Source organism: Cervus elaphus, chromosome 8, assembly GCF_910594005.1.
Source record: "Cervus elaphus chromosome 8, mCerEla1.1, whole genome shotgun sequence".
NCBI classification, from domain to species: domain Eukaryota; kingdom Metazoa; phylum Chordata; class Mammalia; order Artiodactyla; family Cervidae; genus Cervus; species Cervus elaphus.
In genome coordinates, this window is record NC_057822.1 from 13519971 (window position 1) to 13531970 (window position 12000).

Consider the following 12000-nt stretch of genomic DNA (forward strand, 5'->3'; position numbering starts at 1 on the left):
CAGTCAAAGAAATTAAAAAAAAGAAAGAAAAAATACGGAGGAATCTTAAATGGTATTACTAGGTGAAAGAAACCAAAATGAAAAGACTATACACTTTATGATTCTAACTGTATGACATTCTGAAAAAGGCAAAACTAGGGAGATAGTAAAAAGATCAGCAGTTGCCTGGGGTTGAGAGAAATGACTAGGCAGAATATAAAGCATTTTTCAGTTCAGTTCCCTCGCTCAGTCGTGTCCGACTCTTTGCGACCCTACAAACTGCAGCACGCCAGGCCTCCCTGTCCATCACCAACTCCTGGAGTCTACCCAAAACCATGTCCATCGAGTTGGTGATGCCATCCAACCATCTCATCCTCTGTCATCCCCTTCTCCTCCTGCCCTCAATCTTTCCCAGCATTAGGGTCTTTTCAAATGAGTCAGCTCTTCGCATGAGATTGGAGTTTCAGTTCAACATCAGTCCCTCCAATGAACACCCAGGACTGATCTCCTTTAGGATTGACTTGTTTGATCTCCTTGCAGTCCAAGGGACCCTCAAGAGTCTTCTCCAACACCACAGTTCAAAAGCTTCAATTCTTCAGCGCTCAGGTTTCTTTATAGTCCAGCTCTCACATCCATACATGACCACTGGAAAAACCATAGCCTTGACTAGACGGACCTTTGCTGGCAAAGTAATGTCTCTGCTTTTTAATATGCAGTCTAGGTTGGTCATACCTTTCCTTCCAAGGAGTAAGTGTCTTTTAATTTCACAGCTGCAATCACCATCTGCAGTGATTTTGGAGCCCAGAAAAATAAAGTCAGCCACTGTTTCCCCAACTATTTGCCATGAAGTGATGGGACCGGATGCCATGATCTTAGTTTTCTGAATGTTGAGCTTTAAGCCAACTTTTTCACTCTCCTCTTTCACTTTCATCAAGAGGCTCCTTAGTTTTTCTTCACTTTCTGCCATAAGGGCATTGAAAATACTATGTATGATCCAATAGTGCCAGATACATGTCATTACACATCTGTCCAAACCCATAGAATGTACAACACTGAAAGTGAACCCTCATGTAAACTATGGACTTTGGGTGACAATGATGTGTCAATGTAGGTCCATCAACTGTAAAACACACATCATTCTGGTAGGGGAAGCAACGCATGCTAGGGGTAGCAGTTAAATGTGAAATCTCTGTACCTTCCCCTAAATTTTGTGGTCAACCCAAAATTACTCTAAAAATTAAAGCCTTGGGACTTCCCTGGTGGTCCAGTGGTTAAGACTCCATGCTTCCAATCCAAGAGGCCAGGATTCAATTCCTGGTCGGGGAAGTAAGATCCCACACCCATACGCTACGCAGTGTGGCCAAAAAAAAAAAAAAAAAGTCTTTATTTAAAAAAAAAAAAAAATTCCATTCTAGACCTACTGAACCAGAATCTGGGTATTTTTAACAGGTTTTTCAGGTTATTCTGATATTCACAAAGGTTGGAACTCATTGGGTTAAATGACCTTTAACATCCCATCCTTTGTAACTAAAACCATATACTGACCTTTTTATATACTGACTTAAATTTCACAACATCCTTATAAGAAATTTATATTATTGTCACTAAAGACTGAGAAACTGAGGATCAGAAAAGTGTCACATAATTAAGTAAACACTAAGTCAAGAATCCAATTATTCTTGGATGGTGGTTTACTTTATTCCAAGTAACAACTGTTCTACATGGTTGTAACAGTCTGTAGGATTCATCAAAGAAGGAAAAAAAAACTCAACTGCTTATTATCTGAAATGTATTTTAAAGAGTGTCTGTTTTTGGAAATATATGATGAAACAAAGTTGTGGAGAGAAGGGTATAGCACAGGTGGGGAGACAATATAAGTTTCACATTTTGTCACCTCAGAAACCCTCAACGGAGACAGACAACACCCACCTTAACTGTGCCGTCGTCACTGCCCGTGCAGACAAGCTGGGGGCCCCTCCTGGCCGGGTAGCAGGAATTCACAAAGGAAGTATGCCCCTTCAGTCTTTTCACCCTCTCGCCTGTTTCACTATCCCACACCGCCACAGTCTTGTCTGTGGAAGCTGAGAAGAGCATACTAGAAAGCAAGAGGAAGAAAAAAAAGTGAAGAGAAGGAATAGCAATCTATCTTCCTTACTTGTCAAAATGCACCCAAGTCTTCAAGATCACTAACATGCTGTGCTCTGACAGCTTGGCACCTGCCTCGGGAAAGTCTCACCCAATGTACCAAAATCCTAATGGCAGTCTAGACCCAGTTAGAAGGTCTACTCTAATAGATGTAAAAAAATTTTTTCCATTTGTCAGTCCACATGACATATTGTACATCTAATATGGCAGTCTTCTCAATTTTTCCCTTCTTTGTGATATACTACACTTTACACATCCTTCCACTTGAAAATGTATAATCACTCCCTGTTGCAGAAGTAAGACAGATAGTAGCAATTCCTGGCTCAGTAAATCTAACTCTTTCTCTAAAAATCAAAGTTTTTATTTTGCCTCTGAGAATGACTTCTAAGTTATGATGCATTTTATAATGATTTCTTTACTCAAACAGGAAAACTACACACAAGGCTATGTACCTAGTCATTCAAGGAACCCTAAAATTTTTAGAGATAAGAGCTGTAAGACAATAAATGTCTACTGAAATACTGAATGGGATTAATTAACTTTGTAGAATTACATTTTCATATCATCTGTAGTTATTCAATTGATAAAATATTTATAATAAATGTCACAAAAAAAACAGATAATGACAGTTGAATAATGTTAAGGGTAAAAAACAGCAGACAAGATTGTATTGTATAAGAGCTCTTTTTTTTTTTTTTTTTGACTGTATGGCTTACAGGACCTTAGTTCCCCAACCAGGACTAAACCTGGGCCATGGCAGTGAAAGCACTGAATCCTACACACTGGACTGCCAGGGAACTTACACACGTAGTTCTAATACGTACATAAAAATCAAACTGTTTTGAATAGGAAAAAATCTTGAGAGAAATATACCATAATATTAATAGTGATTATCTTTGGAATGGTAAAAATGTGGTGTACTTTGTCATTTTCCTGCCTTTTTTTTAGTTTTCTTGAAACAGATTGTTTCATTACTTTTATAATAAAAAATAATTAATTTCTACAGAAGGAAATTATATTTTATGTCTTAAAAAAGAAAAAATTTCTGGCTGTTGAATGTTAGATAGATATTATAAATGCATACATGGAACAATGGCCTTCCCTGGTGGCTCAGACGGTAAAGAATCCATCTGCAATATGGGAGACCTGGGTTCGATCCCTGGGTTGGGAAGATCCCCTAGAGAAGGCAACAGCTACCCACTCCAGTATTCTGGCTTGGAGAATCCCATGGACTGTATAGTCCATGTGGTCGCAGAGAGTCAGATGTGACTGAGTGACTTTCATACCGAACAATAAACACTTTACTGGGGGAGACAGTGATAGGATGATAAAGTGGTTGTCCAAAATGCAGTAATTTTTGATAGCACAAGCTCTTAAGAGAAAATTCAGGGATTAAATATGAAAGGACGCCAAGAAGAATTAACATAAGAAGCAGTTGTCATCCACTATGCGAAACACTCACCTGCCGTCTGTGTTATAATGAAGTTCCATCACTGCTCCACTGTGTCCCTTCAATGTAGCATAGTTATCGCAGTCACCATAGACATTCCACAACACTGTTAGGGAGACGGGGTTCTGTGAACATTACTAGGCAAAATAAAACTATTACTGGCCATGGAAAGGGTACTTAAGAATTCACTAGAACAACAGTTCTGAAATTATACTCCTTTGAAACACTATTAATTTTATCAGCAATATCAATCTTCTTTACATTAGAACAAAAATAATGCAGCATTTTCACATTTCATAAAATAAAAACATTTTAGATAATGGATATAATTTTTTAAATCTTAATTTTTCTCCCATACTTTAAAAAAGTTGGCACTCACAGCTAGTTGTCTCCTATGAGTAGAAGCAGACTACAACATGATGGTACTTATGGGAAACTCTAGAAGCTGCAACTGACTTGAAGGTCACATGGCAATGACTTTATACTACATTTACTTAGTGTACATGTACTAAATACCTATCCAAGTGCTGGGGTAAAATAAGGTAAATGAATAGAGACAGTTCCAATTCTTAGGGGGCTTGGTCCAACACAGAATGAAGTTTGATGAATATTATTAAGGAACACTATATATATAATAAGCTACTTAAGAGTTATTTTCCTGCTGATAAAACTGCTTCTAGTCTGTTTGATGAAATTAAGTATATCAGTAGTTAACGTATGTTCAGCTAAGATCCCTAAGCCTTCCAGAGACTTGGCCACGAGTAAGTTTAAGGAACACAGAACTAGAAACTGAAATCAAAACAGACATCATTCACCCTGAGGCACAGTTAAAAGAACAGAGTCAAAGGACCCATTTCATCTTACAATGTGGCAAATGATGCCAGAGGAAAAAGTGTCAGATGTTTCTGTTACCTTCTCTTTTGCTTTTTCTCATGATTTCTTCAATATGATTTCTACTTATTTTCCCCAAATGGGTGTTCCTGACTAGAAGCTGAGAATCTGGTAGCAGATCCAAGAGACAAGTACATTATCCAAATGAGTTGCCCTGTTAGGATTTCCTCCTTCCTTCCTGAATGCTAAGATTCAGAGGCTGTGGATCAAGAGAGCCTCATATCTTTGGGGAAAAAGTTCTCTCTCTCCTCCTTACTCTCATTAGCTTTAAAGTATAGATCTTAAAGTTTAGGCTTGCTAAATCAGCTTGAGATTTGCCTCCATGAAGAGCAAATTCCCAAACTAGAGGAGCTCACTTTCCAGCAGGTGATATAACTCCTACTGTATTTACCACATGGACCCTAAGTTCTACACCCAAAATCATTCAGTATTTTCATGACTCTCTTTTAGCATATCAGCCACACAGTTTGTTATGTGATCAATTTAGACTGATACCTTTTATAGCACTGAAAGTTTTAAAAAATAATCAGTATTTGGCAGAGAGCAATTACTCCAGATTCAAAAATTATGCCTTACATATCAGTCGGTCAAATCCTGCAGATGCTAAGGTGGATCCATTGGGGTGAAACTTGCAGCAATACACTTCCCCTTCATGTCCTGAGAGAAGCATGATTGGGGCTTGAAGGGAGGAACATCTTGGAGGACCCTGAACAAATGAGAGAAGTACAGGGTAGTCATTATATACAAAGGAGACTGAAAAGTTGGGGAATGGGGAGTACAAGGAAAAGACAATGGAAACAATGATGGAGTGTATTTCTCCTGATTTAGAGAATAACAAGTCTTCTCATATAACTTATGCCTCCGATCTGATACTCTGTTGCTGAAGTTTCCAGTGTCTGTTACACTAACTCTCCTCCTTCACTTGCTCTCTCATAGCCAAATTTTAATTCCTCAAACATGTTAAACTTATTTCTGCCTCAGGATCTTTTGTTGCCCCTGACAGGATGCCTCTTCCCCAAGATCTTTCTGTGTGTGGTTCCTTTCCAATGCCTTCTCTCCAAAAAGTCTTTCCTGGAACACTCAAGCCCAAGCAGCACCCTACCTCTCTTTTGCATTTGATCAACACTACTGTTTTCCCTCAAAGAACTTATCACTATCTGAAATTATGTTTCTTATGTATTTGTTTACAATTTGTCTCCCCTGCTCTGCCACAAGAAAAGCTCTGTAGTGCAGGAACCTTACCAGTGTAACATTACAGTTTTCCCAGTCTTTAGTTGGTTTAATGAATGAATGATTGAACTAAGGTTTCCAACAACCCTGCAAGGTACAGGTTATTGAAGAAAGTAGTTTTGATTATGGTCTTGGACATTAAGAACAGTCATAGTCGTGGGCAATTCAAAGAAACCTGGGCTGATATTCTTGTCAGACAGAAGTACACTATTAGTACTCCGCAAATCTCCTTAGCAGTTTCCAGCTTACTCATTTACTCAAGAAATACTGTATCAGATACTGTCCCAGGCACTTAGGAAACAGTATTGAACAAAATAAAAAATGAAGCTTGTATTCTAGTGGGAAGGACAGAAAGGAAAGAGGGTGAGCAGAAACAAGTAGAACATATAGATGGTGGCATGTGTTATGGAGAAAAACAAAGCAGCAATGCGGGTGAGCACAGGGTATGGCAATTTAAAATAGGCTGGTCAGGAAAGTGGAAAAGTGTTATCTGAGCAGAGATTGGCAAGAGCTGAGTGTGTAAACCATGTGGACACTTACAAGAGTATTTCAGTAGAGAGCACAGCAAATGCAAAGACTTTGTAGCAGGAGTGTGGAAGCCACTGTGACTGGTTAAAGGTGAGCAATGGAAAATTGGTAGATCAGAGAGGTCAAATGAAAGAGGGCAAAAGATTGCCAAGATTTCAGTTTTACTCTGACTGATGTGAAAAACCATGGAAAGTTTTCAGCAGGGGGTAATATGATCTTATGTTTAGAAGGATTCCTCTGGCTACTGGGTTGAGAACAGACTGAGCATCCATAAACAGAAACAGGAATACCATTAGGATCCTACAGCAATAATGCCGGATGAGATAATAATGGCTTACACCAGGAGCTAGTGATGGAGGTGGTAGAAAGTGTTAGTCACTCACTCAGTTATGTCCAACTCTTTCTGACCCCATGAACTGTAGCCCGCCAGGCTCCACTGTCCATGAGATTTCCCAGGCAAGAATACTGGAGTGGGTTGCCATTTCCTTCTCCAGGAATCTTCCTGACCCAGGAATCAAACCCAGATCTCCTGCATTGCAGGGAGACGCTACCAACTGAGCTATGAGGGAAGTCCTATCACTTATTATATAAATTTGTTTCCCCGTCTACAAAATAAGATAATAATATTTCCTAACTCTTAGGAAGTTACCGAGATTAATGGAGTTTTTATTTACACAGCACAAGGGCTTAATAGATGCTAACTATTCTTTGGTTATTACTAATACCAGTGCAGAGAAACACAGGGAAAAGCAAGTGTCCCAAGTCCCCGAAACGAGCCAGCGGCATTCATTTCCTCCCTTCCCTCGTTCGTTCATTCATTCATCCATCCATCCATCCATCCATCCAATCTTCCAAGTTTTCTGAACGTTTATCGTTTATTCTACACTGGATCCCTGGAACATTTAAGAAGTCAAAACCCTGATCCCGGTTCTGAGCTCAAGATCCTTAACTCTTAATTCTAACACCTCCTCACAGAGCGGTCAAGACGCTGAAAACAAGCGTCAAATAGAGAAACACAGGGAGAACCGCAGGCTGTCCGCCGCCTTTACTGTGTTTTTCTGCTTTAACTCCAAGGAGAGTCCCGCCCCGCTCGGGAGTGCGGGTTAAGGGCCGCGCAGGATCACCGGGTGCAAGCGCTGAAGAGGGAGGAAGATGAGCTGAGGGCCGAAGGCCGCCTGCTCCTTATACTCACCGCTTGCAGCAAGGCTCCCGGCGCCGCCTGCTGCTGCCCGGCTCCAGGGCCCGACCCTGCCGCTCCCAAGAGTAATTCATGTCGCTGCCGCTTGACTGGGACCAGTGGCAACTCTGGGCCCTTACGCTTCTGCTGTTCTATCATGGCGGCTGCCGCTCTCCTCAGGCCGCCACTGACCGCGCCGACACCCTCAGGCACCTCACGATTGGCTTGGACTTGGTCTTTCCCGTAGAACTTCCGGCCGATAGAACCCAATCGACTTCCAATATACCTCTCAGCACCGCCCCCTGAGAAGTTTCCTGTTATTGGTCAGTTCTTTCTGACATCACTAGGTTTCGAATTTAGGATTGGTGGATGGAGCTGGAGTCCCGCCTACGCGCGCTGTGTCTTGTGGGTGGAAGCTCACTGACTGGGTTTTGGTGTTTCGTGCAATGCTGCGAGGGGAAGACCAGACGCTGACAACGAGTGAGTGTAAGGAAGGTCGAGGGGCGGGTGGCTGTGGGATCTGGAGGAGGCGCCTCCGTTGTGTGGTCTGAGGCTGGCCCTTCTCAGCTGCAGGTTTGATTGCAAGGAGCAAAGGGGAGCCTCGAGTTCCTAGAGTTTCAAGCTTAAGAGACGCGGGTTCGATCCCTGAGTGGGGAAGATCCTTTGGGGGAGTGCATGGCAACCCACTCCAGTGTTTTTGCCTGGAGAATCCCACGGAAAGAGGAGTCTGGCGGGCTACAGTCCTCGGCGTCGCAGAGTCGGACACGACTGAAGCGACTTAGCACATAGCCTGGGTTCCCTTTCTAGCCTGGAGAAGAGTTTTGGGAGCCTCTGCACCAGCCTGGGGCCCTCGATGGCTGACTTCTTCAACAGTACCTTCCGTGCAGAGCCCTGAGCCAGGCGCTCCCAGGGAGAAAAGGCCCATCTCCTAACCTCCGCCAGGGTCCTTCCTGATTGAGGAGGCCGACTTGTCACTGCCATGATTCTGCAGCCTTTACTAGCGCCTCCTCAGTGCCCCTGAGAAAGATAGAGATGAAGGAAATGTCCGACTCTTGGCCTCCAGAGTACAGTTTTGTTGAGAAATTCGGACTCAGACCTGTGAACTAGGCCTTCTTCTCCGTCGTCCAACTAATGCAGAGCGCTGGGGAGACACTGTGAACCAAACATGGCCCCTGACTTCAGAGCTTTGTGTCCGGGGTTGGGGGAAAATAGATGGTCACCTGTGATCTCACTAGGAAATGTGAAGTACGAAGTGTGTGCTACCTAGGAGAGGTACGTGGTGTTATGAGTGCCTGAATAAACAGGAAGGCTTCTCTGAGGAAAATATGCCTGAACTGATAGCCTCAGGGAAGAATTATAATTAGTTGGGTGAAGCGAGGAAGGCAGAATGTTCCATCTAGAACAGCATGTGCAGAAGTCCTGTGGCAAATGCGAGAAAAATGACTAAAAGGCACAAAGAGGCCATTGTAGCCAGGACAGAGAATGAAGGGGAGTGTGGTACAAGATGAAGCTGGAGGCCGGTAGAGGCCAGACTTTGTATCTTTTACTTTAAGATTAATGGGCAATAACAGGGTTGTTTTTTGTTTTTTTGGTTTTTTTGCTGGTTGGAGAGGGTGGTGGTGTGGGGAAGGCAGCTTGATGCCTAGTGAAGACTGGGATATTGGTGGAACTGAGAGCCAGAGATTTCCTGGACTTCTTTGCACCTAAGATGAGAATTGAATTTAGAAGTGAGAGGAGGAGGGTGAAAGGTGCCCCGTTTTGCTGACAAATAAAGCAGAGGCTTTTTGGTTCTGTGAGTTTCTGTAGTGAGAGCCATAACTTTCTTATCATGGTGAAAACTGTTGTTTTGTGGGTTAGGAGTTGTTCCTGGGAAGTTCTACCAATACTTCTTATAGCCCTTTCAGTAATTTTGTAAGTCGCATAATACCTGGCAGTAAATCCCTTTCTGCTTAACCTAGTTAGAATGGGTTCTGATATCTGCTGCATTCCATCAGCGTAGAGGTGCTGCTGGTTAGGTGAGCTATAAAGACAGAGTTAAAGGGAAGTTAGGCTGTTGTTTGAATGATGGACTATAGAATCTAAGCTGGATAAGGAAGAAACTGAAGAAAAAGGAGAAGGCTGATAGATTGGGAGAAAATAGAGGTCAGTAGGTCCTGGTTTCTTAGGAGGTTGGCTTCCTAAGTGGCTTAGTGGTAAAGATTCTGCCTGCCAATGTAGGAGATGCAGGTTCCATCCCTGGGTTGGGAAGATCCCCTTGAAGGAGGAGATGGCAATCCGCTTTGGACTGTATAGTCCATGGAGTTGCAAAGAGTCGGACACAACTGAGTGACTTTCACTTTCAGTATTCTTCCTGGGATAATCCCATGGACAGAGAAACCTGGTGGGCTACAGTCCTTGGGGTCGCAGAGAGTTGAACACAACTGAGTATGCAGGCATGCACGCTTATGAGGTCAACAAACAGTATTCTCTGCTAGAGGACTTCCATTTATCACTAAAGGTCTACTCAGTTGTCACCTTTTCAACTTTTAAACTTCCTTGTTTTCCCCAGGCCCTTCTTCTCTTTCTTGTTTTCTTAATAATTTGAACCTAATCACTTTTTTGAAGCACTGATCTACTGCATTGTAATTGGTCACCATTATCCTTACTTACATGACTAGGAAGTTTCTGAGGACAGAGGTGGTGATGAAAAGGATGGTTTAGTGGCAAGTATGTGTGTCTCTTGGCACAGCCTAAAGTTTGTGTCTTTCAAGCTATGAATTTTGGGGCTTCTGTAGTGGCTCAGGTGGTAAAGAATCCACCTGTAATGCAGGAGACCTGGGTTAGATCTCTGGGTTGGGAAGATTCCCTAAAGAAGGAAATGGCAACCCTCTCCAGTATTCTTGTGTGGAGAATCCCATGGACAGAGAAGCCTGGCAAGCTACAGTCTATGGGGTCACAAAGAGTCAGATACGACTGAATGACCAACACTAGCTATGAATTTTGAACAAGTTACTTCATTCCTTTAAAATGGAGATATCTACTTTGTAGAGTTGTTATAAGAATTGAAAGGAGGTTTATGAAGTGCCTAACACAGAGCCTGACATATAAAATCAATGAAGGTGCTGAATTGATAAATTAACTAACAATGTAAAATCAAGTAAAATTAAGTACTTCAGTAATTCAGTTGACAGTTATACATTTCTGTGTGCTCCATACTGTGATAAGCACTGATGATTTGAAGGATCTGGTGATGATCAAGACAAGGGCATGCTTAGAATTTCACAATCTAGAAAAAAAAAAGAAAAAAATTAGTAAATAGGATTTGAATCCCATCTCCATCATGCATGGTTTTGTAATCTTGAGCCAGATCAGTAAGGTGACACATGAAATCAAGTTCCAAAGTGGCTATATAGTAGTATCTTTCCAATTTAATATTCTATGAACTTCTTATTGCTTGAGAGATAGGAGAAGAGGATGTGGTTATTTTTTCCCCCAATTGCAGGCACATGAAAAAAAGCCTGAAAAATTACAAAATTATGTATGTGCAGTACAAAAAACACTTTTTAATGAATCACTTGCAAGTTAAGTTGCTGACTGTTGCCCCGTCTCCCATGAATTAGTTTTACTGCAAACAAGGACATTCTTTTGTGTAACAATAACTTCTAAAATCAGAAAATTAACCTTACCTAACTACCTCGAATCCTCACGCCTTGCTCTTCCATCCTTGGGCACTGATGCTCCATTGGATTACCCCAGTGTGCAGACATCCTCATCATACTGCTTCTCCCCACACTGGATTGCTCTTCTTTGCAAATTTCCTCTTCACCCAGCATAGGCTCTAACTTCACTCTGGGCTGCCATTCCCCTGCTACACCTCCCATTCCCATGCTACACCCTCTGTTCCCATTTCCATTCCCACACTATATTTTCTTTGCTGCCCTTTGTTTTGGGAAGGAAGTGGCAAATAACTGGATCCCTGTTGCTTCCCTATTTATCATAGTTACTTAAAGCAGTCAATGAAACAATTAAGGGAGATTTTCTGTCTTTAGAACTATTGCAAGGCAACTCCAAATGGTATACCTCATTCCTTGTCAATTTACTAGGCCTTTTAAGTCCACAGATTTGGTCCTATTGAACTAGACTACTATACCTATCTCAATGTTTTATAAACTTTTTAAAAGCAACAGAACTGTTTTTTTCCAAATGAAATGTTACATTAAAAAAAAAAAATGCTTAATAGGTAAACCAGATCAAAGCAGAATATACTGTTAAAAGTAGGCCCCATCCTATAATCCACCCCCCGCCCCACCATAACACATCCCAAAGCTGGGAGGGCAGTAGGAATCATCAATAATCAAGTGTTTAGGACTTCCCTGGTGGTCCAGTGATTAAGAATTTGCCTGTTGATGCAGGGCTCTCTCCCTGGTCTGGGAACTTAAATTCACAAATGCTGTGGGGCAACTAAGCCTGGCCCTAGAGCTGGTGTTCCACAACAGAAAAGCCACCACAGTGAGAAGCCTGTGCCACAACTAAAGAAAGCCCAGGCCCAGCAAGGAAGACCCAGCACAGCCATAGATTAAATAAATAAATATTTTAAAAAAATAAAAAAGATGATCAGCAT

General features: G+C 41.9%; 2 protein-coding genes across 4 annotated transcripts in view; one reads left to right on the forward strand and one right to left on the reverse strand.

Annotated features, from left to right (window-relative positions):
- The window catches only part of SNRNP40 (small nuclear ribonucleoprotein U5 subunit 40), a 33577-nt gene extending 25930 nt beyond the window's left edge, over positions 1-7647 (reverse strand). The window contains exons 1-4 of the mRNA XM_043909537.1: positions 7416-7647; positions 5042-5171; positions 3587-3680; positions 1909-2074 (exon numbers count right to left, since the gene is read on the reverse strand). Of these exons, the coding sequence (XP_043765472.1) occupies positions 1909-2074; positions 3587-3680; positions 5042-5171; positions 7416-7559 (534 nt within the window). The 5' untranslated portion in view covers positions 7560-7647. The remainder of the gene's footprint in view (positions 1-1908; positions 2075-3586; positions 3681-5041; positions 5172-7415) is intronic.
- A 128-nt stretch (positions 7648-7775) lies between these two features.
- The window catches only part of ZCCHC17 (zinc finger CCHC-type containing 17), a 47693-nt gene continuing 43468 nt past the window's right edge, over positions 7776-12000 (forward strand). For 2 of the 3 annotated variants that reach the window (XM_043909539.1, XM_043909540.1), the window contains exon 1: positions 7778-7886. The gene's annotated coding sequence lies outside the window, so the exon portion shown is untranslated. Of the gene's footprint in view, positions 7887-12000 lie in introns of all 3 variants that reach the window. The other variant, XM_043909538.1, reaches the window with a different exon arrangement.